Raw genomic sequence first — 27,288 nt, 5'->3', positions numbered from 1 at the left:
TCTTTCACCTTAACTTTCTACACCTTACAGCATAACTGTCATTTTTTATCTTAGTTCCACAAAAACATAATTTTGTCTCCTCAAGGACTGATCATATCAGTGAATCACCTTACAAAATCCAATTCTTATTCTTACACTTTCACTCTTTCATGCTCAGCTTTCTCTCCCTTTTCTTTCACTACTGTGTCATACCATCCACCAGGTCTCTCTCTCCATTGAATCTCATGTTTTGTTCTGAATTCCACATAAGTGCACAAACTTTTCCATTACCCCTTCTGGCATTTTTCAGGGATCTGGGGGGTAGTAGTAGATAGAGAGCTGAAGTTTACAGGGCTTATTCTAAAGCAGCCAGGATAGCTCACAGGACTACTTGGTTATTGAAGAACACACTAACAAAGCAGAGATTACTATTCCTGTTTACAAAGCTTTGACATGACCATATTTGGATTACTGTGCTCAGGTTGGTCACATAGGCTTCTTGGGGATGAAGTGGTGGAGAGGATCCAGAAGCGAGTAACCAAGATAGTGAGTGGTCTGTGGAATGTTTCCTATGAGGATAGATTGAGGGGCTTGTGGATTGTAAAAGTTGGTTGATTGGGGGGGGGGGGGGGGGGGAGATATGATAGAAACATTTAAGTTACTTAAAGAATTTTATAGGATAGATGCAGGGAAAATGTTTCAACACTTGGATAGCATTACGTCATGGTTTTTCTTTAAATCTACGTTACTATTATCCCCTTTTGTGCCAACTAAAAATGAAATCTCCAGTTTATCTTTCTGGGGCCATCTCCAGTTTATCTCTCTGGGGCCATCTCCTTTTCGAACTCTGACAAATCTGTCTGTTCCAGCTGCACCAGTCAGAGTCCTAGGACAGAAGAATTCTTGCTCAGAGAAACTTTCACAGAGTTCAAACAGCTACCTAAATTCGTCAAATATATATAGCGTCTATAGAGATCTCAGTTTACAGTCATGGCCCTATCCCTTCTAATTATTCTATATCTTTCCCTTATGCATAGGTTCAAACTTTTATGAGTGGTAAATTAGTCTCATGCTCAAGCAAAACTCAGGCTTACATAGTAAAACATGGTTATTAAAGATCTAATGATTTTACAATTAGGTTTAAACATATCAACAGCTTATCACAACCTATGCTAAATGAACTGACCATCATAAATGAAACTCATATTCGCTGGTCAATTAAAACACTTAGCATGGGAAAACACGAGTTTACAATTTTAACTTTAAATGTTAACACAAACCCCACCACATTAATTAGGTCTCACACACGAACTTAAGTCCTCCGATTACCAGTTCAATGGAGCTAACAAGTTACAATGCATATAAGTCATTCAAAAGGTTCTCTAGGCAATTGTCCAATTTTTTTCCAACTAGAAATTGACTCATCCCTTTCCTCTAGTGCTAATTGTTAATAAAATAGGAGAATTCTGTACATTACCACAACTGCATGAGGTAACCGTGTCCCTTTTGTCCGTTCTTTACTGTTAGATACTTTACTGCTTCAGTGGGTTGCGTCCACGTGGAGGTCACTTCACTCGTCATGTACAACCATTTTCTGCACTCTGCAGGGCAAATGCTCATCTCCCTAGTCACTATCGTCAGACTGCCCGTCTCCCTGGAGGAACTTTCCGTTGTCTCATTCCGGTAGCACTTCTACCGATGGCCTGAGTCGGTGGACGGCGTCATCTCACCCAAAACTCGCCAGTCAGCAACGGGGAGAAACTTACTGTCCAATGCTGTAGAATTCCCTTCCGCTAGTCAGCATCGTGGGTCCAAATGAAAAACAGGAACAGAAAAAAAAATGGGCTTGAAACCCGTGCGAACCTGCATTTATTATCTCTTGTTGCACCCTCTTTTAGTTGCAGAAGTTTTCTCATGGCGCCTTCTTATTGGTCCTTAAGTTGTTTAGTCACAACTCTTCTCCTCAAGAGCACTCTTTTCAGGGAACACAACTTCAATTCACTTTCCACGAATGCCTTCGCTTCAGGCGTTATGCTTATCGTGGGTAACTCACGCGCAACCTTTGGACTTTTGTTTGCACTGATATACATTTTGCACAGAGTATTTTTTCCTTACTAGTGTTTTCAAACAACAATATTTCTATCTAGACAGACAAATTCCTCCTCCTTGTGTACTTCATTTTAAGGTAATTCAAATATGTTCTCTATTAACAATTTGTTTCTTTACTAACAGTACAAGTATTTTTTGGTTATTATTGTATTCTTGTTAAATCTTGAATGAATGATCCTTTTGATGAAAAGGTTCTCATTCAAGATCTAACACTAGGGAGGGCAGAACAAAAGGTCATCTTTAGAAGTTAGGTAAGAGTGTGTTTAACAAGGGCATGAAGACTAGATGATTCATTTGGAGGGTACTGAATGAATGCAATAGCTTGCCTGAGTCAGTTGTGAGTGCTTTGTCTGATAGACATTATGTACATAGTAAGGATCTCCCACGATGAGTTTTGCAATAATAATAATAATAATAATAATATACAAAGAGTAGAAGCAAAAGTTATGAATTTTACATTGTGAATAATAAAAAAAATAAAGTTTCATGAGATGAAATTTAGTCTGGTTAGAACTATTTGAATTTAAATTTTTAATGCAAACACTTCAAGTTACGTGTAAATCAGAGAGGTTGTTGAGGTGCTGGAATGCGATTATGCCATCAACCAGATGAGGCTCTAACAGTGGTCAGTTGATGCATTGCAATAGACGCATTTAGTTTAAAACTTCCTTTAAATGTTTTAATTACTGAAAAATGAATTGGTAATTTTTCAGTAACTCATATTCTTTAAAGATCTTTTCAATTTCCCCGAGAGTATGCATATCATGCTCAGGGCTGCCCCTAGGAATTTTGCTGCCCCGTGCAGTAGCATATTTTGCCACCCCTTCTCCCTTATTTTTCGTATAGTCGCCCCATGTAGCATATTTTGCCGCCCCTTCTCCCTTATTTTTCATATAGTTTATGCCAACTTTGCCGTCCCCAAAAAACTTGCGGCCCTGTGCAAATGCATGTCTTGCACCGTTGCTAGAGCCGGCCCTGATCATGCTTTGAGAAACACTGGTCTAGTAGATGGTAATGGCAATATAAGATCATCTTACGAAATATCTGCACTGGGAGATATACTAATGTAGCATATTGTGAAAGATATCCAACTAAAAGGTAGATGGCAGAAGCCTTTATGTTTGTCCACAAGGATGGCAACTCCACCCTGCGCAGAACCATCACCTATCCTGTCTGTATGGAGGATGGTAACATTTTGAAGTGTCCCAGTGTCCCTAGGCTTCAAACAGAGAGAGAGAGAGAGAAAAGAAAGTTTTTAGTGCTCGGTTACAAAGTACATTATACTTAAGAGAAATTATATTCCTATTTTAATACTTTACCCAAGTATAAGTAAACAAAGTTTGTATGGGTGAAGTACTTCAGAATTAATCTGTATGTATATTGAGACTTTATATCATCTATCTCAGTGTTTCTCAATCTGTGGTCTGCGATGATAGGACAGGTGGTCTGCAGGCAGACTTAAATTAATTAAATAAATATATATTTTTTAATTATCCAAACAAATTAAAATTGAATAAGTAAGTAAAAAGTATTGAAATCAAATGGACACTTAAAAAAACAACAAACAGCGTCAGAATGTTCAAAAGGCAGAAGCAATAAAACTATATTGTTGTTCACTTCACCTCTCTTTTATTACTTGTCATTCTGGCACTACAATAATTTGTAGCGGCAGAATGATGAATAATAAGAGAAGTGAAGTGAACAATGATACACTTTTATTGCTTCCACCTTCCCTTTGTTTTGTCAGATTTGAAGTGAACATGTGTTATCCACATTTCAACCAATTGTTTGTTGTTTACTGATTTTTATTACTGAAGGTTTCCTCCTCCAGAAGTGCTAAATGATACTTGGACAAAGTGTGTCGTGAGTTAACCCAAGTATTTATATATTTTTCGGAAGTGTTTTTTAATAATGGAAAAGTGGCTTAGAACTAGGACTTTGAAAAGAAGAGCAAATGAAACAGGTGACTGCTAACCCTAATTGTGATACATGTGTTGCAATGGCGAGTAAATCTGATACTATTAAAGTAGAAGAAACAAGCAGTTCAAAGAAAAAATACAGTAGGAAATATAACAGTTCATGTTTGGAATTCGGGTTTACTTAGTGTGGAGATGAAAGTGAACAGAAACCTCAATGTGTTTTGTGTTATAGGAAAATACTAAGAACAGTGATCGGAGCTTGCTCCGCCTTTACTACGAATCGCCCTAGCATTGCACTACCAGGAGATGGCTTACGCTTGGACTCACCAAACTTTATATAGTTTTCTGTATTCGGCATGAAACTCTTAGATTAGATTTCCTATCTTTGAGTTTCTTATTCGGCTAAGAAATAATGTGGTATTCAATATCCACTTAATTTTGAATAATATAGGAAGTAATGATTAATATCTTTAGTTATTATCAGGTCTACGTTGTTAATTTCCTTAAATAATATACGATGCTGGAGGATTACTAGATGCTTATTGCTATTATTGTGGTATATTTCCTCTTAACCTCCTGAAATGGTAAGTTCAGTGTGGTTTTGATTTTTTTATATTTCCTTTTTGTCCTTCCACCTTTGCCATACTTGGGAGTAAGATGGTGATCTCCCCCACAATTACTACAAGAACAAGGTCTTTGATCTTTTTAATGACACAATGAAGCAGACTGTACGAGAATGACTATTTCTCACACTTAAAACAGCACAAAGGGTTTAGGATATATATACAGCCTAAAGGGTGGCTAAGACACTCTGCATTTGCTGTTGGAGGTTTGGTGTGTGTTGAATGCAAGGATGATATTCCTGGTAGAAACCAGATAACCATTCTATGTATGAAGATTGCTCTTATGGCGATCACTCCTTCAATTCAGAGCCAATTGCATTGTCAGGAACAGTGAGAAGCTTCCAATCGAATATTACTCCTTGAGAAAAGTTCAAAGTTTTGTGGGGAGTTACCATGATGATATTTCCCCAAAAGATGCAGCACAAAGGAATTGCTGTGATGATGTCTGGTTGGCTGTTTCAACAAGAATATCCCCTAAATGAAGTTTCTGAAGAGATTTTAGAGATCCCGTTGACTCCTTCTGAAAAAGAAAGGTAACATTTTCCTGGATGGGAATTCACTTGTCGAATGCATAATTAAGAAATATGGTATATTTGTTGCTGTCTCTGACTTTTACTTATTTTTTTTTTTTTTTTTTGTCTGTTTGTTTCTGTTGACATGCAAATGAATTCTGCACTTGATTGGGGCTTGTTGAAAGCCCCTCATAAAAATGGGGATGAAAAGTTACTCATTCTCAAAAGGAAGGAGACAGGTTTAGTGCTAGAGTTCTACACCCACCATAGAACCAAATATGGATGTCCACTGTCTGGCAAGCAATGATTGTACTTGGGAGTAGAATGTCAAGACTATACCATATGGGATGTTCTCATACCAGCACTAATAAGTACTCGAGTCATGTTCCCAGATGATGAGGTAGGAAACTTACTGCAACACTGTTTACTCTTGCAGGCAAGCCCAACAGCTAATTTATTCTGGCAGGATCATAATCACTATCAACCTTTCCAAAGCAGTGAGAGACAAAGGATTCCACTTTCTGGATTTTCATAGGTTTCATCACAAAGCAAATGCTGATGCATGGTGTTGGATCCCAGTGATAATGGTATGGTAGATATAGTGAAAAATATTCAGGAGAAGTAGAGCATAGAATATGGAAATATAGAAAAAGAGGAACCAAAAAGGGCCAGTACTATCACCGGGTCCTCGCCCATGAACAGTGCTTCACATGGAGGACATATGCATGTCAAGAAAATGAAACAAGATTCAATTCCATTTTACTTATTCACCAATGCAGTCCTCCCCCTTTTCTCTAGAGTTTGTAACATGGAAATATTGTTATGAAATAGACTTACTGCATGCAAACACGTTACAGTTTCTGAATAAGATAAAATTAAAATAAACAAACCATAACCAAATAACCACTCCAGCAACATTCATTTGAAACCAGATTAGTATGGATATTAATCACTTTGATCCAGACACAGACCACAGTATATAATCTCATTCTCCCTGCAACTGATGACTGAGACCTTTCATTATATTCTTTTATCTAACTTCTATTTTCTAGATGTTTATTCTTGCGGACTGTGTTTTCTACCAAAAGTATGCTCTCCAGAAAACAAGTTTGGGGAGCATACTTTTAGTAGAAAACAAGTTTGCTATGTTTTTAATAGATATCATATGAATAAGGAAAACAACAATAACTTTCTTTTTCAACTGAAGTAATAAAGTCATCCACTTACTGTAGTTATACCAGTAAATTTCAAGGGGTTGAGTATTCTAGAGCTACCCTTTGAGAAAGGGTCTGTTTCCCTCACACTGCATACACAGTTATTACAAAATGGAATAGAAATATTCATTATGAAAAACTGAAAGACTTACAGCAGTAAAATTATACAATTAAGATAACTTCCAAAGTTCTATTAACTTTTTATAAACTCAATGGTAACTCTGCAGATATTAACAGTATACAAGATTTTTTTTAATCAATTTTTAACCTTTCAGTTCATCTCAAGGATAAGTGATATTAAAATCTAATGGGTAGTAGGTCTGCAGAACACGGAACTATCACAGAGATTTGTTATAACCAATTCACTAATCAGGCATGGTCTAATCAAGAAATTTAGTTATTTCATGGTAGCAATAAGGAGGAGCTCTATTCTGTTTAACAAAAAAGCATGTTACTAGAGTCTTTAAGTTGGAGCCTTATAATGTTAATGTACAACTGGATTATGTCCAGACAATAGTTATCTAAAAAGCTATTGTCAGCCAACAGCTACTAAGTTAATAGCTATTATTTTTTCAGAAACAAAGAATAGGTTGTTCACTCTGTTTAAACTAATTACCTGAAAACAATTCTTGAAATGTCCCAAACTGCTACTGCTGTTTATTGAGTTTCAATTTCTTTGATTCTCACATTATGTTGATGAACAAGCTACTTACAACAGATGAAAGGCGAGCATCAGGAAAAAAAAAAAAAAAAAAAAAATTCCCTTCATCTACTGTATGTCATAAAAACTGAATCAGTTCAAATGCAGTCAAACTCCCACTATAGAAAACACTGCTGCTTTAACAAATTTTCATTTGCTTGCCATAATTACTGAAAAATTCAGTATAGCAAGCTATTACTATAATAATTGCGATCCCTAAAGCCATCAAGTTAAAGCTATGGAAATGAAAAGTTCTGTAGTACTCATAAAGAAAAAAAATAATAATAATTTAAGAACAGTGAATTTTTGTTACAGTGAGCACTCACTATAATTAAGGAATGTATATTATAGCACTACAATACATGCTTGAGATAATAATAAATGGCATTATAAATGCTTGAGAAGGGAGAAGTGGAGTGTGCATTATAGGATACTATGACAATGTGATGTGAAGTCAACTTCTTAATAAGGAAGTAATCTAGTAGTGAAGACATTTCACATGCAAACTGTGTTTGCTCACAGGTGGGTAAAAAGAACAACTGAAAACAAGAATAATGAGCTGTAATTTAAATACTGCAAATAGTAACAGATTAATCAGGAATTGTGAATCGTACTAATTGTCAGCACTGAAAGAACTTACTAAATGATATCCAAGTATCGGATTACCTAATGGCAGATCAGATAAACTATTTCACTGAAGAACTTGGCAGCAGCAATAAATACAGTGGCTAGTTCAATTATCTTTCGCTGAAAATTTTTTTAATTGATTTTACTATAAATTAAAGATGCCAAGAAATTATATTCTTGGCTTTATCCTTTATCAGATTGTAAGCAAACAAAGTTTGCATGTGAAATAATTTCACAACTGAGCTACTTGTATACAGATTGTATACAGAGGCTAATGACTTCACCTCGCTTGCCTTGGTATCCCATAATGCAATGCATATATCCTAAAATGGAAAGTTTCTTCTTCTGCATCGAGGACACCAGGGGATACTGATGAATTATTTTCTCAGAAACTAGTCACAAAATTAGGCAAATATGAAACTGTAAAGTGGCATTAATGAATAAGAGCTCTATGCAGTTTTGTTTAAAAGAAAACCGTTTCTCAGGTAAAAAAAAAATTGTGATTTATACTGCTCATAACTAAACTACCTGAGGTAAGACAATATTTACAGACAGTGAGGATTATTGGAATAATATGTGCTAAATAAGGGAACACCGCATAGTCCCAAGGAAGTTAAAAAGAAAAGGAAGAAGTTTTACAATTTTCACAACCATTTTCACAAGGCTACAGGTCTCAAGAAATTATGCTTTTGTTTTAATCCTTTATGCAAGCATAAGCAAAGTTTGAACATGAAATACTTTCACAAATAGCTACTTGTATATAGAGATTGCTGACTTCATATCAACTGCCTCAGTTAATTGGTAGTTAACTGTGCATATTATCATATGCATAGCATACTTCATTTGGAATGTGTATATTATTATGGGAAGGGTCACTATCAAACCTGTTTTGAACTTAATCTCATCAGTGAGAGCTAGACACATGAAGATATTCACAGTTAAATCGGCGCAGAGGTCTATATACAAGTAGCTAAGTCCTGAAGATATTACACATGCAAATTGTGTTTATTTATGCTTAGGTACAGGATTAAAACTAGAATATAATTTATCCGGCATAGTTTACTTTCAGCAGAAAAACTTCCTACAATTACCTCTGATCAGAGTATTTTTATAGTACAGTGACACACCATTTTATTACTTGTATGTGGAAAATATGATCTGAAAATATTTTCAGGTTCGAGGCTACAATGTGAGTGGTTGAGTATTTAGCACTAGTAAAATTGGTGATCTTTATCTATTTAATTGTATTTTTTCCTTTGAAATTAGTGTTTTATAGTATATTAGTGCAGATTTTTGTAGCCATATGCAACCTGAAGCAAGACCCTTCTATTGATTTAGTGTTTTCATAACATTTTTATTGAGATAGTGCAATATTAAACAAAGCTACAAAATGGCATCAAAAATGCAGGAGAAACGCAATGGCAACAAGAAAACTGAAGCCAAGAACAAGAAGGCTTCCCACACTAAAGACAAACTTGAGGATACTGAAAATGATTTAATCTCCAAAATTGTAAAGTTAAAACAGATTATTAGAAAGACAACATGGGAATTACAGAAAGTTAAGTGCCATTTAAAGGAGCATAGGTAAGACAAAGTTAAGCAGCAAAATAAGAAACAACAAAACACAGAACTTCAAGTTTTCCAGGAGCAAAAATTAAAAAACACATGCAATTGAAAAATATAATTCTAGTAGGCATGAATGACTTAACTAGTGATAAGTTTAGTATGAGAGGATATGAAAGGATTGTTGGTAGGGGTGTGAGTGAAGACTGAGAATGTGAAAATCGTAAGTATATTACCTGGATACATAAGAATTATGAAGATGGGCTATTATGGCAAACAATTTGATGTAGAGGCTGTGTATAAGGAGTGAATACGAGATTTTGGATATTGTGGAGTGAGTTTGAAGGAAGAATGGATTTGTATAAGAGGGACAAACCCACACTTGAATGTGTTTATATCAGGAATCTGGAAAAATTATTATCTAGCATGAAATCTAACACAGAGTCAAAGAAACTAGATTATGATGGGAGGAATGGTAAGAATCTGTAAAAGAGCAACAATCTAAGTTAATGATGGGAACATGCATTATCATGGAAATGATTATGAGGAGAGAACGATTTTTTGTTCTTCCGGTTCAGACTTATCAAGCATGCAAAAGAACAGATGCATAAGTAAGGCACTAGATAAAAACAGAGATTTCTAAGTTGTCCTAACCGTGCTATGTAGACTACAGAGAAGAGTATAGAAAACAACATGTGGGTAGCTTATGACTGTACATGAATGCTAGGCATATCAGAAACAAAGGGAGAGAGGTTAATGCCGTGCTGAAATATTGAAACCTGAAAGAGGCAGATAACGTAAGTGGTATTGAGTGTAAAGGATACAGTATTTTTAGGAAAGATACATAAGATTGGAGAGGAAGAGTATGCTGCTAATGATACTGGATGATTTGAATCCAATTAGAGTTGGGATCTATGATTGCAACACTAATAACAGTTTTTTATGCAGCAGTGAGAATGAAGCCATCTAGTGTAGAGTCTAACAAGATCAAACACATAGTGGAGTGTTGTTACTTACCTAGAGGATCGGTTGCTAGATATAACGAAATGCACCATCAAATAAAGATGATGGGTGCAAAATAAGTAATCATAATGGGGGGACTTGAGTTATCCATTCATTGGGTAGTAGTGAAATCTCATGAGAATAATGAAACTGAATGTATTGAATTTAATGAAACTTCCTCAAGCATGTGAAAGAAGGAACATAAGGTCAAAGAGCATTAAATCTGATTACAGCTTCAAAGGGTGTTTCACAGTTAAAGATGTAATTATCTGCTTCAGGCTGGAGACAGTGATCATGTGGTACTGACTTGGGAAATAGTTTCTAAATGCTCCATTCAGAAAAGGTTACATGCTAAACTACAAAGCAGGAAATTATGACAAACTGAGAAGTATGCTGGGTTTTGTGCCATGGTGTCAGTTGTTGGATGAGAAGGACATCGTTAGTGCATTGGAAATGTTTAAAAATACTTATGTTGGATGTGTAATCTTATTAAGCAAGTGACTTGTAAGAAAAGATTATGCAGAAGGAATGCATTAAGATGATGTCAGTTATAAAAACTATATATGAAGCAGGCCAGAAAAGTTACAACTGTTGCATGGGAAGATAAGTCTGAGTATGAAAACAAACTGCAAGCTAAAGACCATCCAAAAGAATTATATTATTGCTGCAAGTAAAAGAAAGAGTGCATATGAAAGAATAACTCTACTGAATGCAGATGGCATGTGGGAGACAGATGCAGAAGAGAATGTTCAACTAATGAGTAAGAATTTTGCTAAAAGCTATCAACCTGGTGTACGCAACATTGAGATAACTGCTACCTCTTCACTGAATGAAGAAAATCAGATGTATCAGTAGCAGATACTAGCACTGCTGCACAAACTGAATAATAATAATTTAGCAATAGGGACTAATGGGATATCACCACGGATGCTAAAAGTGTATTCAGATGAACTGTCCAGGCCTTTGACCAGGCTATATATTTGAGTCTCAGAACAGGGAAGATGCCACAGGAGTGGAAAGAATGTATGGTACTCCCATTGTACAAGGATGGTGCAAAGAGTATCTATGGAGTGGTGATGGTGAAAATTTTGGAAAAGTTGGTTAGGGTTCACTTACAGGAATGGGTTGACAGAGAATCTATGCTTTGCAATGAACAGCATGGTTTACTATGGCAGCTCATGTTTGAGTAACTTGCTTACATTCTATAAATAATGTTACTGTTCAGTTAGACAAAGGGAATGGATACACCATGATAGTTTTGGACTTTGCTAAGGATTCTGACAGAATACTGCACAAAAGACTGTTGCATAAATTAAAGTGATAAGAGGATGGCTGATTGACAGAAATCAAAAAGTGGTATATGGGGGATGTGAGCCTGCAATATTTAAGATAACCAGTGGTGTACCACAAGAATCGGTCCTTGGTCCACTGTTATTCAATCTACACATTAATGACATTGAGAACAATTTGACAGGAGACAAAGCTATTTGCTGATGATGAAAAGATAGGTAGAGTAATCAGCAATGCAACAGATATGCAGTACTTGCAGAATCACTTGAATAGATTGGAATTGTGAGCATGAATGACTGTCAATTCAATGTTAACAAATGTAAAGTCACGCAATTTGGCACGATGAGATATCCAACATCATATTATATTGGTGGGATTATGATAGAGAAACTGATCAGGCTAGGGATCTTGGAGTTTTAGCAGATGGGAAGTGGAAGTTTAAGGGCCAAAAGCAAAGATTTCAAATACAACTCAGAGGATAATTGCAATGCTGAAATGAACCTTGACATGTAAAGATAGGGAAGTCATTTTGCCTCTTCATAAGGCCTTGATATGACTACATTTGGACTATTGTGTGCAGGTCTATTATTTTGGTTTTTGTGGTGATACTGGTAAAGTGGAGGAAGTGCAAAAGAGTGTTAAAAATGGATTATGGAAAATTGATTATGAAGACAGATTGAGAATTTGTAGACTTGCATACACTAGCAAACAGGACAAAGAGGTATGATATGATTAGACTTACAAACTTCTGAAATAGTCATACAAGCCATCAATAGATGGAAGTTTTCCATTTTATGAAGGTTGGGAAAAGGACAAAAGGGTATCTTTTGGAAGTCAAGAATGAATGCCTTCAAAAGGAGGTAAGAGCTAGATTTTTTTCTCTCATTGAGTGGTATGCAATTGGAATGGATTACCACTGAAAGTGGTGAATGTGGGTCGTGTGAATGAATTCAAGAACAAGTGTGACTGCTGCTACAAGTAATATGTGGCCTTTCTTGTTAACTCCACGGCTCCCTGGAGGTATTTCTTAATAATAATAATAATATACTAATTTTACCTTCAGTATCATCATGGGTCTAGTTCCCATTGATGAGGCCTCAATAGAGATCAAAACAAGTCTGGGTAGTGACCCTTTCCTATAATGAATAATAATAAATACATCTGAAAATAAATGTACTGTGCATTATGAGATACTGAGACAACTGACATGAAGTCAACAGCCTCTATATCCAAGTAACCTAGTTGTGGAGATAAGTCATGCACAAACTGTTTATGCTTAGGTAAAGGATTAAGACAGAGATATAATTTCTTGTAAATCGTATAATTTCTAGTAAAATTAAAAAACCTCTTCATTATACAGTTACAAGGGTGGTCTGAAAAGTTCTTGGCCTCGACCATAGATGGCAAACACCATCAGCAAGATTTTTTTTTTCAAAGTTGGTACATCTGTCATAAGCATCCATGTGAAATTGCAAGTCATTCTATCAAGTAGTTTGTTTTATACAGCTGTCTGAAGCAAAACTGTTGCCTGTATCCCTTGAAATGGATTAAATTGAGTATCATGTGGTCATAAAATCCTTTGTAAAAAAAGGTTTACAGACAAAAGAAATTCATTCGAAGTTCATAAAAGTTTATGGGCACTCTTCTCCTTCGTTTTCGATAATTAAGAAATTGGTTGCCAAGTTTAAACATGGCCATACCAGCCTTGAAGATGATCCACGTGAAAGACATCCAAAAGGTGTAACAACACCAGAAATCAATGATCAAGTGCACGATATGGTATTGGGTGAACGGGAAGTCAAAGTGAATGAAATTGCTGAGACTATAGGCATTTCAAAAGAACATACATGATATATTTTGCATGAAGAATTGCAAATGAAAAAGCTTTGCACAAGATGGGGGCTGCATTTGCTCACAGCAGATCAAAAACGCACTTGCATGAAAATCTCTGAACAGTGCTTAGAGCGTTTTAACAAGAATAAAATTGATTTCATGCGTCGATATATTTTGCATGAAGAATTGCAAATGAAAAAGCTTTGCGCAAGATGGGAGCTGCATTTGCTCACAGCAGATCAAAAACACACTTGCATGAAAATCTCTGAACAGTGCTCAGAGCATTTTAATAAGAATAAAATTGATTTCATGCGTCGATTTATTACTATGGATGAGACTTGGATTCACCATTACACACCAAAATTCAAACAGCAGTCAAAACAGTGGACAGAAACCAGTTGTTCAGCACCAAAGAAGACAAAGTCGGTTCCATCAGCAGGAAAAGCTTATAAAATTTTTTGATTTATAAATTATCATGAAAGGGTAAAACAATAACTGGGGAATATTATTCCGATCTTTTAACCAGACTAGATGAAAAAATTTGTGAGAAAGGACCCAGTTTGCAGAAGAACAAAAATCATCTTTCATCAGGACAATGCACCTGCCCACAAAGTTGTTTTGGCAATAGGAAAATTAAGGGATCTGCACTCTGAATTGATAAAACATCCACCCTATTCCCCAGATTTGGCTCCCTCTGACTTCTATCTCTTCCCAAAACTAAAACTTTTCCTCGCTGGTCAGCATTTTTCTTCAAATCAAGAGGTGATTGCAGCTGTAGAGGGGTATTTTGCAGATCTTACTGAGAACCACTACAGGGACGGGATAATGGTGCTGGAGCATCCTTAGAATAAATGTATCAGTCTCAAGGGAGATTATGTTGAAAAATAAAAATAATTTTGAAATTATAAATTCGTTTTTTCATTGTTAGGCCTAAAACTTTTCAGATCACCCTCGTACAGATGTAAATCTCAGAGACTGTAGAATCTCCCATTGCTACTGCCCAGATTCCATCGTCATTGCAGAGAAAGCCAATCACCTGGCATCATAATTTTCCTAATTTGCATAGTTAGAAGGTATAGATGAGCAGGAAACCTGCTCATCTATGTCACAAAGTGCAACAGCTTGGGATTCACCAATCCCAAGCTATTACAATAGATATCTCCAAGGATTTTGATCGAGTCTGGCACAAGGACCTATTAAGTAAACTTCCACTATTCTGTCTGTAGTGTGACTTCTACAACTGGGTTGCCAGTTTTCTCACTGGAAGGCACATTGCTTCTGATGATTGATGGTTCCCTACCTTCTAACTATGCAAACTAATTCTGGGGGCCTGACAAGGTTCTCCCCTCTCATCCAACCTGTTTCTTCTATACATCAATGACCATCAGGTTGACCACCAATCCAATACACAATTTTGCTGACAAAATAGTACACTATATTCCTCCTCACTTGACAAAACCTTGTACCAAACAAACCACCACAACTCACAGAGCAAAACCTCTGAAAGCCTGATCTCCAAACCATTCATGGATGGATCTCAGATAACCTTGTCAATTTCAATGCTGCAAAACATAGTTCTGCCTTCTCTATGCTGTATTTGGTCACTCATTAAATATTAAACTGGAACTTTATACTGGCTTTATTAGTTGACCAGAGATTTTTTGAAAAATATATACAACTGTCCACAAGTTTCACCAGCGGTTCTGTCTGGCTTCTTCAGGCCGTGTAACGGTACATGGAACTCAATGATTGCTAGTAAAAAAGAATGGAGTAAAACTGTGAAATAAATTAAATGGACGCGTGACATCATAAGCATGGAACATGGTGTATCACTCATTGTTTTTTGAGTGCGTTATATAGTTTTTAGCAAAATGAAATTCTGGTAAGCTGAGCGAAATTATTAGGCTTTTCCAGATGTCTTTCAGAATCATTCCTTGATTTCTGTTTAGATTTTCTCCAGAGCAGAGTACAACGGTAGCTTCTTTGAAGTTTCTACATCAAAAATCCTCTTCTATACAGGGCATGGAGCTTTTATCCCAATCTATGGTGTGGTTAGTGATTGAGAAGTGATGTGCTAATCCTGAAGTATCTGGGCTGTTGTTGTTCACGTCTCCTACATGTTCTTTTTTTCGAATTTCCAGGCTTCAAAAGATCACCAAAGGACATTAATGCCTTCTTCAAAATACGTAGGTGTGTACAACATGCCATGTTCCTGTGGATTAAATTACATAAGGCAAACATCGAGAAGCCTGGAAATTTGAAAAAAAGAACATGTAGGAGACGTGAACAACAACAGAACAGATACTTCAGGATTACCTCATCACTTCTCGATCACTAACCACACCATCGATTGGGATAAAAGCTCCATGTCCTATATAGAAGAGGATTTTCGATGTAGAAACTTCAAAAATGCTACTGTTGTACTCCGCTCTGGAGAAAATCTAAACAGAAATCAAGGAATGATTCTGAAAGACATCTGGAAAAGCCTAATAATTTCGCTCAGCTTACCAGAATTTCATTTTGCTAAAAACTATATAACGCACTCAAAAAACAACGAGTGATACACCACGTTCCATGTTTATGATGTCACGCGTCCATTTAATTTATTTCACAGTGTTACTCCATTCTTTTTTACTAGCAAATGTTGAGTTCCACGTACCGTTACACATGTCCTGAAGAAGCCAGACAAAACCATTGGTGAAACTTGTAGACAATTGTATATATTTTTCAAAAAATCTCTGATCAACTAATAAAGTTCCAGTTTAATAGTTCTGCCTTATTTCCCACAAAATAGAATCATATTATTCTAGTCATACCTTTGGCAACACCAAAATCTCTAGGCAAGATGAGATATCTCTTTCCCCTTGGGATTACACTGACATGAAGACTCTCTTAGCATAAACACCACCAACACTATTGCCTCCTCGGCAGGCATCCAAAAAATTAGTTGCTTGAAATATTCTGTATCAACTATGCCAACTTATTGCCAAAATCTGGATTAATGAAAACAGCCCCAGCTGAATGGAATATGAGTGTCATATGCTCTGTCCATTAGAAAAGTGATGTAATAAACTGTTCCAATTATACTGGAATCAGTTTATTATATACAAGCTATAAAATCTTCTCCAACATTCTGTTTTCAAGAGACTTTCCTCTTATATAGAGAATGCAATTGTGATTATCGATGTGCATTTTCTCAAGTAAGATCTACAAATGAAAGATTTTAGTATGTGCCAAATAAGTGAAAAATGCAATGAATTTAGAAATTGAAACATACCATCTCTTCAACTTTAGCACTGCAAATGATAACTTAGAGATCTCATTTTAAATTCATTTTGTTTGTACCATATCCATTCCTGGAATTTTGTTGCTCTTGAGTTTTTCAATAGCTGCTTCTACTTCTGTGGCTGTTGGTTTTTTGGTTCAACTGCTTGGAAATTTTCTTGGCTCTACAGGCAATGAGAAGGAGAATTTTTGGTGAACTGGAAGATACCATGTCAAATTACATAGCTGTATGTACAGGCCAGGGGCTCAGATGAATGTAACTATGAATTCAATAGACAGATAAATCATATGGATATAGCTGTATGGGTGATTTCAACTTTTAGGATATAGATCTGGATGGAGGATAAAGCATGCAAGACAAGAGAATTTATAGATTTACTAAGGGATAACTATCTTTAGCAGTAAGTGAGAGAAGGTGACTTTTGGTACAAGAATACTGGATAGTAACAGTATCTAACAATCTATGTGCATATAAACATGGCAGAAACTAGTTTCCTTTAAATGGACATAGTGACAGGTGGCATATCATGTGTGCAAACTTGGAATAAGATTATAAGGATATAATAAAGATCACCGTGTACTTAATTGTGAATTAGAATAAAGAACCATAGAAACTATTATAATTATCAGATATCTGGTAAGTACAGTTAATTTCAAATACATTACTTTTTTTTTTCCCTTTAAACAAATATCAATTTCCAATCGAGCACATGGAAAGTGGCAATTATATCTGGTTACACAAATGAAGTTAATAATTCTAATGTACAGAGGCAACTGTAAAAAAGATTCAGAATTCTAAATTATGATTATTTTTGAAGTGGTATGGTTGTTTCAACAGGAGTGGAAGGATTACTAAATCAGCTGTCAGAAGGCCAAATTGGTAAGGAAAACTTCAGAAGACCAAAATCATTCTCTCATATTTAGGAGTGATTTAGAGCTAGGAATATAGATGACCAATTAAAAACCAAACAAATGGTAGATGAATTTCTATGAAAGTAATTATTAAAAAATTAGCAAAGAAAGCTTACATTAATATCCCTAAGCCAATAATGATAGCAATATCCTGCTTAGTACTTACATTGGACAAATATTCTGATAGAAGATCTTGAAGTGCTTGTCTCACAGCATTGCACTCAGCAACTATGCGTTCTCTCCGTTCATCTCTAGTACATGAAGAGTCAGCCATTAATGCAGCACCACTTATGATACTTTCTAAGCGTTCTTCCAGAGCTGGACGTGTGCGCACTTCATTATAAGTCAATGGATCCATGATAATACGTTCCTAAAAAAATAAAAATAAAAATTAAATGCAAACTAATCATAGTACTTACAAAATTAAATTATGAATGGTTATCCTAGGGTAATTATACAGCTTTCTCCAATTTTTCTGCTTGCAAGTCCTCTCCCCCCCACCAAAAAAAGGATGGTAAGAAATCATGGTTTTATTTAAGCTTCCGTATTCAAATTCATATACTTTGTATGTAATAGCATTATTTATTAGGTATTATATCTTTGTGTAAAATAACTTTTTTTTTTTTGCTGTTTTAAGGATACTTGCGACATAAGACTGAATGATAAATGCAAAAAAGATATTTAATTAACCAAATATTTCGGTCTGGAAATAGCAGACCATCTTCAGTGGTATTACAGGAACAGTTTTAAAAAATACAAGCTAGAATACTAACAATAGATCGTTAAAAATAGAACACGCCGCGTGATGTTATATCACTAAGTATTAAGTATAAAACGGAACATTTTGAAGTAGAGACATGATTGAAAAAAAAAAAAAAATTAATGAGTAATCTTGATTAGACTTTCCCAGATATTTGATATAGATATACAGTCATTACGATTCAGGTTGGGACGATGGAGTAAGGCCTCCTCTTTCCTATTTTGGACAGACTGGACGTTCTCTTGAAAAAAGAATCCAAGAACATCAATCCTCCATTCTTCACAACAAATCTGAAAAGTCTGGACTGGCTCAACACGGGATTGAAACTGACCACAGCATCTTTTGGTCCAGAACTCGCCTCTTACATAGATCCCATTATAGGTTCGAACATTTGTTCAAGGAAAGCGTGGAGGCCTTACTCTATCATCCCAACCTGAATCGTAATGACTGTATATCTATATCAAAAATCTGGGAAAGTCTAATCAAGATTACTCATTAATTTTTTTTTTCAATCATGTCTCTACTTCAAAATGTTCCGTTTTATACTTAATACTTAGTGATATAATATCACACGGCATGTTCTATTTTTAACAATCTATTGTTAGTATTCTAGCTTGTATTTTTTAAAACTGTTCTTGTAATACCACTGAAGATGGTCTGCTATTTCCAGACCGAAATATTTGGTTAATTAAATATCTTTCTTGTGTTTACGTGCATTTATCTTTTTTTTTTTTTTTTGTAGCGGCAAAGTTACAAAGTACAGCAATCCCTCGATTAGTGCAGCTAATGCATTCTTTAAAACAGGCGCATTAATCGAAAACGCACTAATCGAGTATAATAACCTATGGAAAAAAGTATAATTCGTTCCTCAAATTTCTTTTTTTACCCTTGATTTTTTTATAAAACAATTAGGTTATGTCTTGGGGCCTAGTTAAAGGCCTTGCTACTTAAAAGTTTCGGCTGCAAGAAAAATATTTTAAATTTGCTTCTGTGAAATCTCTTTGGGCTTGTCAGTGATTAAATTTTCTTCATATTCTTCAGGATCTTCCCACTATGCATCTAAATTTAGCAGGTCGGAATCACTCAGTTTCTCAGAATGAGATTTAATTAACTTAGATTCATTTCAAAAGCCTCTAAAATCATTTGCACAATGTGGAAGAATGTGCTTCCAAATGGATCACATATTGCTAGCAGTAATTTCATTCGATTTTGCGACTTTATAACCAGGATGAGATTTCTCTGATTTACCCAGAAAAGTCTTGGAAAGCATTGGCTTCCATAAAAAGGCCAGTTTCATCGACATTAAATATTTGTTAGTCACAATAGCCCCCTTCTTATACAATTTTCTTCAAATCTCTGGATAATTTGCAGCCGCCTCCTTATCGGTACTTGAAACTTCGTCTGTGATTAGAACATTATGTAGGCTATTTCTCAAACCACCGAGCACTAACGTGGAATTCTTCTTTTCCATCATTGATAGCCCTTTCTTTCAAGGTTGCAAAGAGACTTAATACTTTTGATTTAATAAGGATCCATTTTTGGTTACAATCTTCAATCCGTGTACAAAGAAGTCTCTCTAATTCAATCATTATAATACTTTGTATTCAGCAGCTTTGTTTAAAATTGCTCTTATAGTTGATTCACCCATTTTTGTGTTCTTGTCTTATCTTTGCACTGGACTCGCCTTGTTCACTTTCTTTATTATTTCAAGTTTTTCGTCCAATAAGATTACTTTTCGAATCATTTTCACACGTTCACTTTTTTGCTCACTAATTCTTTTACTCATGATGAAAGGTTGGGAAAATACTTTAAAATAAAAAAAAATAATAAATAAAAAATGCAAGAAAAATAATTGCAAAGGAGGTACGAGATATGATCAGGAAAATGCTATGTAATTAGCAGACTACATAAATTTTGGCGGTAAAAATTTGGAACATAGTACACTTAGCATAGATGGAAGTAGTGTAGTATGTCATTAAAAATAACTTTGTAAAATGTTTTAAATCAATAACTAAATTATTTCATTCTGGTGAGTGATTTTTTAGAATAGCCATAAAAAATGTATAGATAGAAAATTTTAAAAATCTGTAATATTTATTTTTAAGATGTATATAGGCGCACTAACCGAATTTGGGTATCGAAAAAAAATGATGCACTAATCGGGGAATTTCGACAGAATATTCTTAACTTGACAAAAATGAAGAGCATGCAGCATGATGTGGCTGAAAGGATGCACCACTTTGAGGTTCTATATTCACATTGATTCTGCTAAGGTTTAGCAGCCTCTATTTTATTTTTGGGTGTTTAAATTTTTAGTTAGACTTTATGACATTAAGAACTTGTACAATGTAATCCACAGAAAGAGAGAGATTGTAATATCAGTGGTAGTTTCATTATGAAAATTGTGTGAAAAACATTACAGAATGTTTTTTCGCCTAGAAGACAAATGAAATTTCAATGGAATAGCATGAACCAATGCAAGGTGATAATACTAAAACCAACATTTCCTCATTAAATCCTTTGTCTGTTATAAAGCTTGTGTCTACTCAATCTATACCTTTAGAAGTAAAGGGATTCGAGCAGTTCATATAATATGAACTAAATGAGCTGGTCATAAATTTAGGTCTATCAAAAATGGTAGACCTAAATTACAGAATGAGACTATGGTGAAGTAGTACTCCAAGTTGAAACAAAGCTACAAGCCAATGGAGCTTTGGTCGTGGAACTATTTAAGATGTGCCTAAAAAGTCAGCTGCTACCAAATGGCAATACCATTTTCTCATTTCTATTCATTCACTTAAAAGAAAATATTTTTCAGACTAAAAAAAAAAAAAAAAATTCTCCATTTAGTGAAACCAAATGAAACTGACAATTTCTTCATTTAGAAAATCCTTAGCCCACCCACGGCACTAACTGTGCACACTAACTTTACAACCCAACAGGTTACCCGCTAGAGGGCCAGATGAATGGTTGTGTTTTCAGAGAGCTCCCGAAAGCTAAGTACAATTTTGAGTAAAAATTAGAATATAGGTTAAAATCATAATGTAATATTGCCTAATTTTGGTAGCTTGTTGTGTCTGTGGGATTTTGGTGTGAATTACGTTATTTAATTTAGTATATAACGTTACGTTTTCATAGATTTGAATATGGCGGCAATGCAACGTAAGATAATGGCGTCCAAAAATACGACGCCATTGTACAAAAACTATAATGTGAGAGAGTTTGTCCAATGTGATGTGTGTGGAATGTATGCATTCCTGAATGAGGCTGGAATTTGGATTGAAAGTGATAGTGGTGGGAGAATGTGCAGAAAGTGTAAGCAAAGTGAGGAGTTGAAGTATGTGTCATGTAGTGAGATAGTTATTTTGAAGAAAGCCAGAATTGCCAGAATGTGAGTGAAAATAGTGGCTTAATAGAGAATTGCGATGTACAAGATGGCAATGAGAGCGGTGTTGATCTAAGAAAGAGTGAAAGCAACCATACTGAGAGAGAAAATGGTTTAAATGATAAAAATAATGAGGAATTATTTGTAAGAAGTGAGATCGCTAGGTTGCGCGCAGTGATACAAAATGCGCAGCGGCAATTAGAGCACCTGCAAAACTCTTTCCAGAGTGATTCGGCTAACGTAAAAAAACAGTGCAAGAATGAGAGAGTTTCTGAAATGAAGGAAAGAGTGTTGTATGGTGACTCGTTATTAAGAGGGGTGATAGATGGCAGTGTAACTAAATCGTACCTACCGGGTGCGAAATTTAAGGATGTAAGTGAGAGTATTAGAGTGCAAAAACAGATGGTGAAAGAATTAATAATTGTGGCGGGTACGAATGAATTGAAAGGTGATAAATTTTTTATGAGAGAGGACTTGAAAGTATTGTTAAAGGTAGCGAAAGAAAAGAGTGACAGAGTTAGAATGGTTAGTCTGTTGCCGCGGTATGATAGAGAGGAGTTTAGGAGGAGGGCCATAATCGCAAATGACATTATGCGTAGGTTATGCAGACAGTGTTGTGTGGAATTCGTGGACGTGTGGAATGAGTTTGAAGGGCGAAAGGACTTATACAAGATGGATGGTCTGCATTTGAATGGACTTGGTGTGCGGAGACTGGAAAGAGTGTTGCTGAATGAAGTGAAAATGGATGTGCAAAACCAGGGAAAATAGAACTACCAAGGAGGGGGGGGGGGAATGGATATGCAGACATCAGTGAGACAGATGAGTGTAAGAATGTATATAATGTACCCGAGCCAGCACTGAGGACAAAAAATGGGAATGGGTCATTTAGAATAACGGATCAATATAGGGGTGGGACTAAGAGATCACTGCATTTCATGTATACTAATGCCAGGAGCATTAGTAACAAGAAGGAAGAATTTTTGGTCTTGATTGGCTCTTCCTGGCCACAGGTTATTGGCATTAGTAAAAGATGGCTGACGGAAGAAGATATAGTTAGTGGGATAGAATGTGTAGGTTATAGTGTGTTTAGGAGGGACAGAGAGAATAAAATGAGGGGAGGGGTATTATTGATGATAGCTGATGAACTGCAGCCAAGGAGAATTGAAGTTGTATCGCAGGATAGTGAAAGGAGCTCATTTGAGGCTATTTAGTGTGAGATTGAGACTGGCAGAATAAAATATACAGTTGGGTGCTGCTATAGACCAGGTGATGGAATAGATGGTGGAGATAGTATGCATAGGGAAATTGATGAAATAAGTGGAAGGAGGGTAATTATTATGGGGGATTTCAACTATGGTAACACTGATTGGAAGGAGGAGAGGACACATGTGAGGAAGGAAAAGGATTTTATTCAATTATTAAGGGATAACTATCTGAGACAGCATGTAATTGAAAATACTAGGGGTGTGAGAGTGCTTGACCTGGTAATAGCATCTGAGAATTTGACTGTAATGAATATGACCATGTTGCCACCTATTGGTGAGAGTGATCATAAGGTCTTGACCTGGGAGGTGGCTAAAGGTGTGGAATTTTCGATTAAGACAGGGTATATGTGGAATTACCGTGCTGGCAAGAATGACAAGCTTAGGAGATTGCTTGGATCAGTGCCATCGCATGTACAACTGCAAGGGCTGGACGTCGATAGAGCATGGGATGTGGTCAAGGAGCATTTACAGGAGGTAATGGCTGATTGTATACCTAGGGCCCGAATAGTAAAACAAGTAGGGGTTAAATGGATGAATAACACCATCAAGCTTGAGCTGCAAAAAAAGAAACAACTGTGGAGGGAATTTAAAGAAAGGGGTGACCTGCAGGCACACAAACGGTATAAAGTGCAGGCCAGAAAGGTAACGAGTGTGGTAAAAAAAAGCAAAAGCGGATTATGAAAGGAAACTAGCTATGCAAGCAAAAGAGAAGCCAAAACAGTTCTTTCAATATGCTGCAAGCAAGAAAAAAACTGTACACGGCAAAATGATTTTAAGGAATGACGATGCTAAGGAGGTCCCTAAATCAGTCGATATAGTGGAGTTACTGAGCGCGCACTTTGCAAAAGCATATCATCCAGGTGGTGACATTGAAAAAGTGAAGGAACCATTAGTTTATACGGGAATAGTGATGAATGAAGTGGAGGTGGCTAGTTTATTACAGAACCATAATGTGAACACATCTGTGGGATTGGATGGTATACCGGCACGGGTCTTGCGTGAAGCGGCTAAAGAATTATCAATGCCCTTGATCATGTTGTTTAATCTGAGTCTCAGGTCTGGCTTAGTCCCGAAGGTGTGGAAAGAGGGGAAAATAGTTTCACTGCATAAAGGAGGATCCAAGACTCCGGTTGCAAATTACCGACCGATCAGCATATCAGGAGTCGTTGTCAAGGTCTTAGAGAAAGTAGTCAAGGGAAAAATACAGGAATGGATTGATGAAAATGAGATACTGTACAGAGGACAGCATGGCTTTGTGAAGGGTAGATCATGCCTCAGTAACTTGCTCAAGTTTTATAACAAGGTGACGGCTGAACTGGATAAGGGAAATGGATTTACAGTGATACTGCTGGACCTGGCAAAGGCATTTGACAGGATACCACATGGAATACTAATCCGTAAACTACAACATATGGGAATGGATATAGGGTTGGTGAGATGGTTAGGTGGTTGGTTGATGGAGAGATATCAAAGAGTAGTTTATTCAGGAGTAGAGTCCAAAAGACGGCCTGTGACTAGTGGTGTGCCGCAGGGTCCTGTTCTTGGCCACTGCTGTTTAATCTGTTCATTAACGATATAGGGAAGGATCTAAGTGGAACAATTCATTTGTTCGCTGATGATGCAAAGTTGGGTAGGGCAATAGTGAATGCAGAAGATGTCAAAGTCTTGCAGGATGACTTAGATAGATTGGAGTTCTGGGCTAAGGAGAATGGATGTCAATTTAATGTGACAAAATGTAAGGTTATGCATTTTGAGGTGAAAAGATTAGCAGCAGTATACCACATTGGTGGAACTGTACTCCAAGAGATTGATGAGGCCAGGGACTTGGGAGTGTTGGTGGATAAGGAGATGAAGTTTAGGGGGCACACTGCAAAAGTAGCTAAATCAGCTCATCAACTCACTTGGTTGTTGAAAAATACCTTGACGAGCAGAGACAAGCAAGTTATTGTACCTCTGTACCGAGCCTTGATAAGACCTTATCTCGATTACTGTGCCCAGATTTGGTCACCTCGGTTCCTTCTTGATGGGGAGGAGGTGGAGAGGATCCAGAGGCGAGTGACTAAGATGATAACAGGTCTATGGAATGAACCATATGAGAACAGGTTGAAGATTTGTGGGTTGTAGAAACTAGTTGATAGGTGGAGGAGGGGAGATATGATTGAGACATTCAAATTGCTAAAGGGATTCTATAGGATTAATTCAGAGGATATTTTTGAGATCAGGACTGGTGGTGGGAAAACTATGGGACACCTATGGAAGCTTGGCAAGAGTGTGGTTAGCAGGGATGTTAGAGCTGGGTTCTTTACTTTTAGAGTGGTAAATGAGTGGAATAAGCTTCCAGAGTCTGTTGTGGGTGCTATGACGGTGAACGAGTTCAAGGCAAGGTATGATAGATACTGTGAGAATGTAATCGCATAGTTGTGTGGATATGATGGTTAGGGCCTCCCTCGATGAGTCTAAGGACTCCTGGAGTCGCCAGAAATAATAATAATAATAACCCTTCATGAGTGGGATTCACATACAGAGAGGATTAAGAAATTTGCCAGATCTGGCTCCCACAGACTTTTTCCTATTTGCAAAGATGAAGTGTACCTTGAAAGGGGGAGAGCTTCCAGGCCTTTCCAATAAAAAGGACATTTTCCAAACCACCTGAGTAACAGATGACCTGCTCTTGAAACATAGTGTATTAAATTTAATGGCTTATGCATGCAAAAATTAGCTTTTTAATTAACTTACATTTAATATTTCTCTAGTGTTACACTAGCATAAGGGCCATATTGGACATTATTGTTAAGTTTGTTTTCTAATTGAAAAAAAAAAATCACGTTTAAATGGATGCAATGTCTGTTTATAATTAATTATTTACAACGACAGAAAATTGATTAAATTTACTATGTTATATTTTTGGATATCTACAGTACTTCTTAAAGTAGAGACATATAATAAGTCTCAGTGAGATGTGACTGTTGCAAAATTCTCACAATTCTTTAAATCTTGCAATTTATAATTACTCTGATAGTCAAAATTTAAATTTCTCCATCAGTATAAAGGAGAAGTTTAATTGCAATTAAGTTTTTCTGCATCATTAAAACCTGCAATTGAGCTTGTATTATTTGTTCACATGACAAGTCATTCACATGAGTCAATGAATTCACATTTTAGAAGACAAGCTAGCTGAGTCAGTACAGCACGAGACTCTTTATCTCAGGATCGTGGGTTTGAGACTGATGTTGGGTAATGCAAATTTACCTCTCTCTCTCCCTCCAAAAAGGATGATGATTTCATAGGAAGTAGAGATACGACTGAAACTTTCTTAGACATGACTCCTCTACACTGAGTGTAGAAGAGTAATGATAAGAGTCCAATAAGTGGGAGTTAGTGGGACTAGCTATAGTAACAGAAATTAGATAGCGTATATGTTTACAAATGACAGAAGTATCTGAAACAAGGGGAATAAAATTGTATCATTGATCAACAATCTGCCCAAAAATTGTTGGTGTTAAATCTGATATTCGTCTGCTGTTTTATTGTTATATCCTTACTTTCATATAATGTTATTTCGTAAGTTCAATCTTATTATACATTAATTTACTGTCCTAGAATCTATCCTTTTGCTTACTCAAAACTGTGTACAATCAAAGTCCTACTGGCTACTCTATTGTTATGTCGCTATCTCTCTATATTATATCTTATTCTAACTCTATATTAAGTCTCCTTCTAATCTATTGTCGTGCTCCTAAAATACTAATTCAGATTTATTTCCTCTTCGGATATTGGCAAAATTTATATTTCGCTATGCCAGCCAATATCCTATAACAGAAGAGACTCTTGTTCAGGGAAATTATTCAAAACTTAAAAGGATACACACAATAATTTATCTCACGCCAGCGCTGTGCAGATTCAGTTAGCAGTCGTAGACTGAATCTCACTTAAACAATTATATCTAAATTCCTTCCTGCCAAAAAGGTTCAATTTCATAAGTGGTGGTTTGAATTCGTAATCAGGCGTAACTCAGGTATAAGGTACAAAGCATGTTTATTGGAAAAACATAAAACATTTACAGTTATGTAAGTTTAAATACTCAATGAATCAAAATTCACTCTAAGTTAAGGGTTATACTAAATCACAATGAATCAGAGCAAGTTAAATCCTTCAATTTCCGACTGTTGCGTGCTGTCTACAGCTCCGCAGGAAACTTTCTCCAATGGGACAATCTGCTAAGGCTCGATTCCACATAGGCCGTCATATCGCGATCAGCTCAGCTTGAAAGTCTTCAAGCATTCTAAAGAAAGAAACCTGCCATCCTTCAT

General features: G+C 36.2%; 1 protein-coding gene across 3 annotated transcripts in view; it reads right to left on the bottom strand.

The window, feature by feature from the left end:
* The window catches only part of alpha-Cat (catenin alpha), a 610,048-nt gene that overhangs the window by 301,549 nt on the left and 281,211 nt on the right, over positions 1–27,288 (bottom strand). For all 3 annotated transcript variants that reach the window (XM_090391790.1, XM_090391792.1, XM_090391791.1), the window contains exon 8: positions 17,735–17,938. In XM_090391790.1, the coding sequence (XP_090247916.1) occupies positions 17,735–17,938 (204 nt within the window). The remainder of the gene's footprint in view (positions 1–17,734; positions 17,939–27,288) is intronic.

Source organism: Typopeltis vanoorti, chromosome 4 (assembly GCF_054136105.1).
Source record: "Typopeltis vanoorti isolate ZY-2024b chromosome 4, IOZ_Tvanoo_1.0, whole genome shotgun sequence".
In the NCBI taxonomy this organism is placed as follows: Eukaryota; Metazoa; Arthropoda; class Arachnida; order Uropygi; family Thelyphonidae; genus Typopeltis; species Typopeltis vanoorti.
The sequence above is the reverse complement of the archived record's forward strand: the minus strand, read 5'-3'. Positions and strand labels throughout refer to the sequence as shown.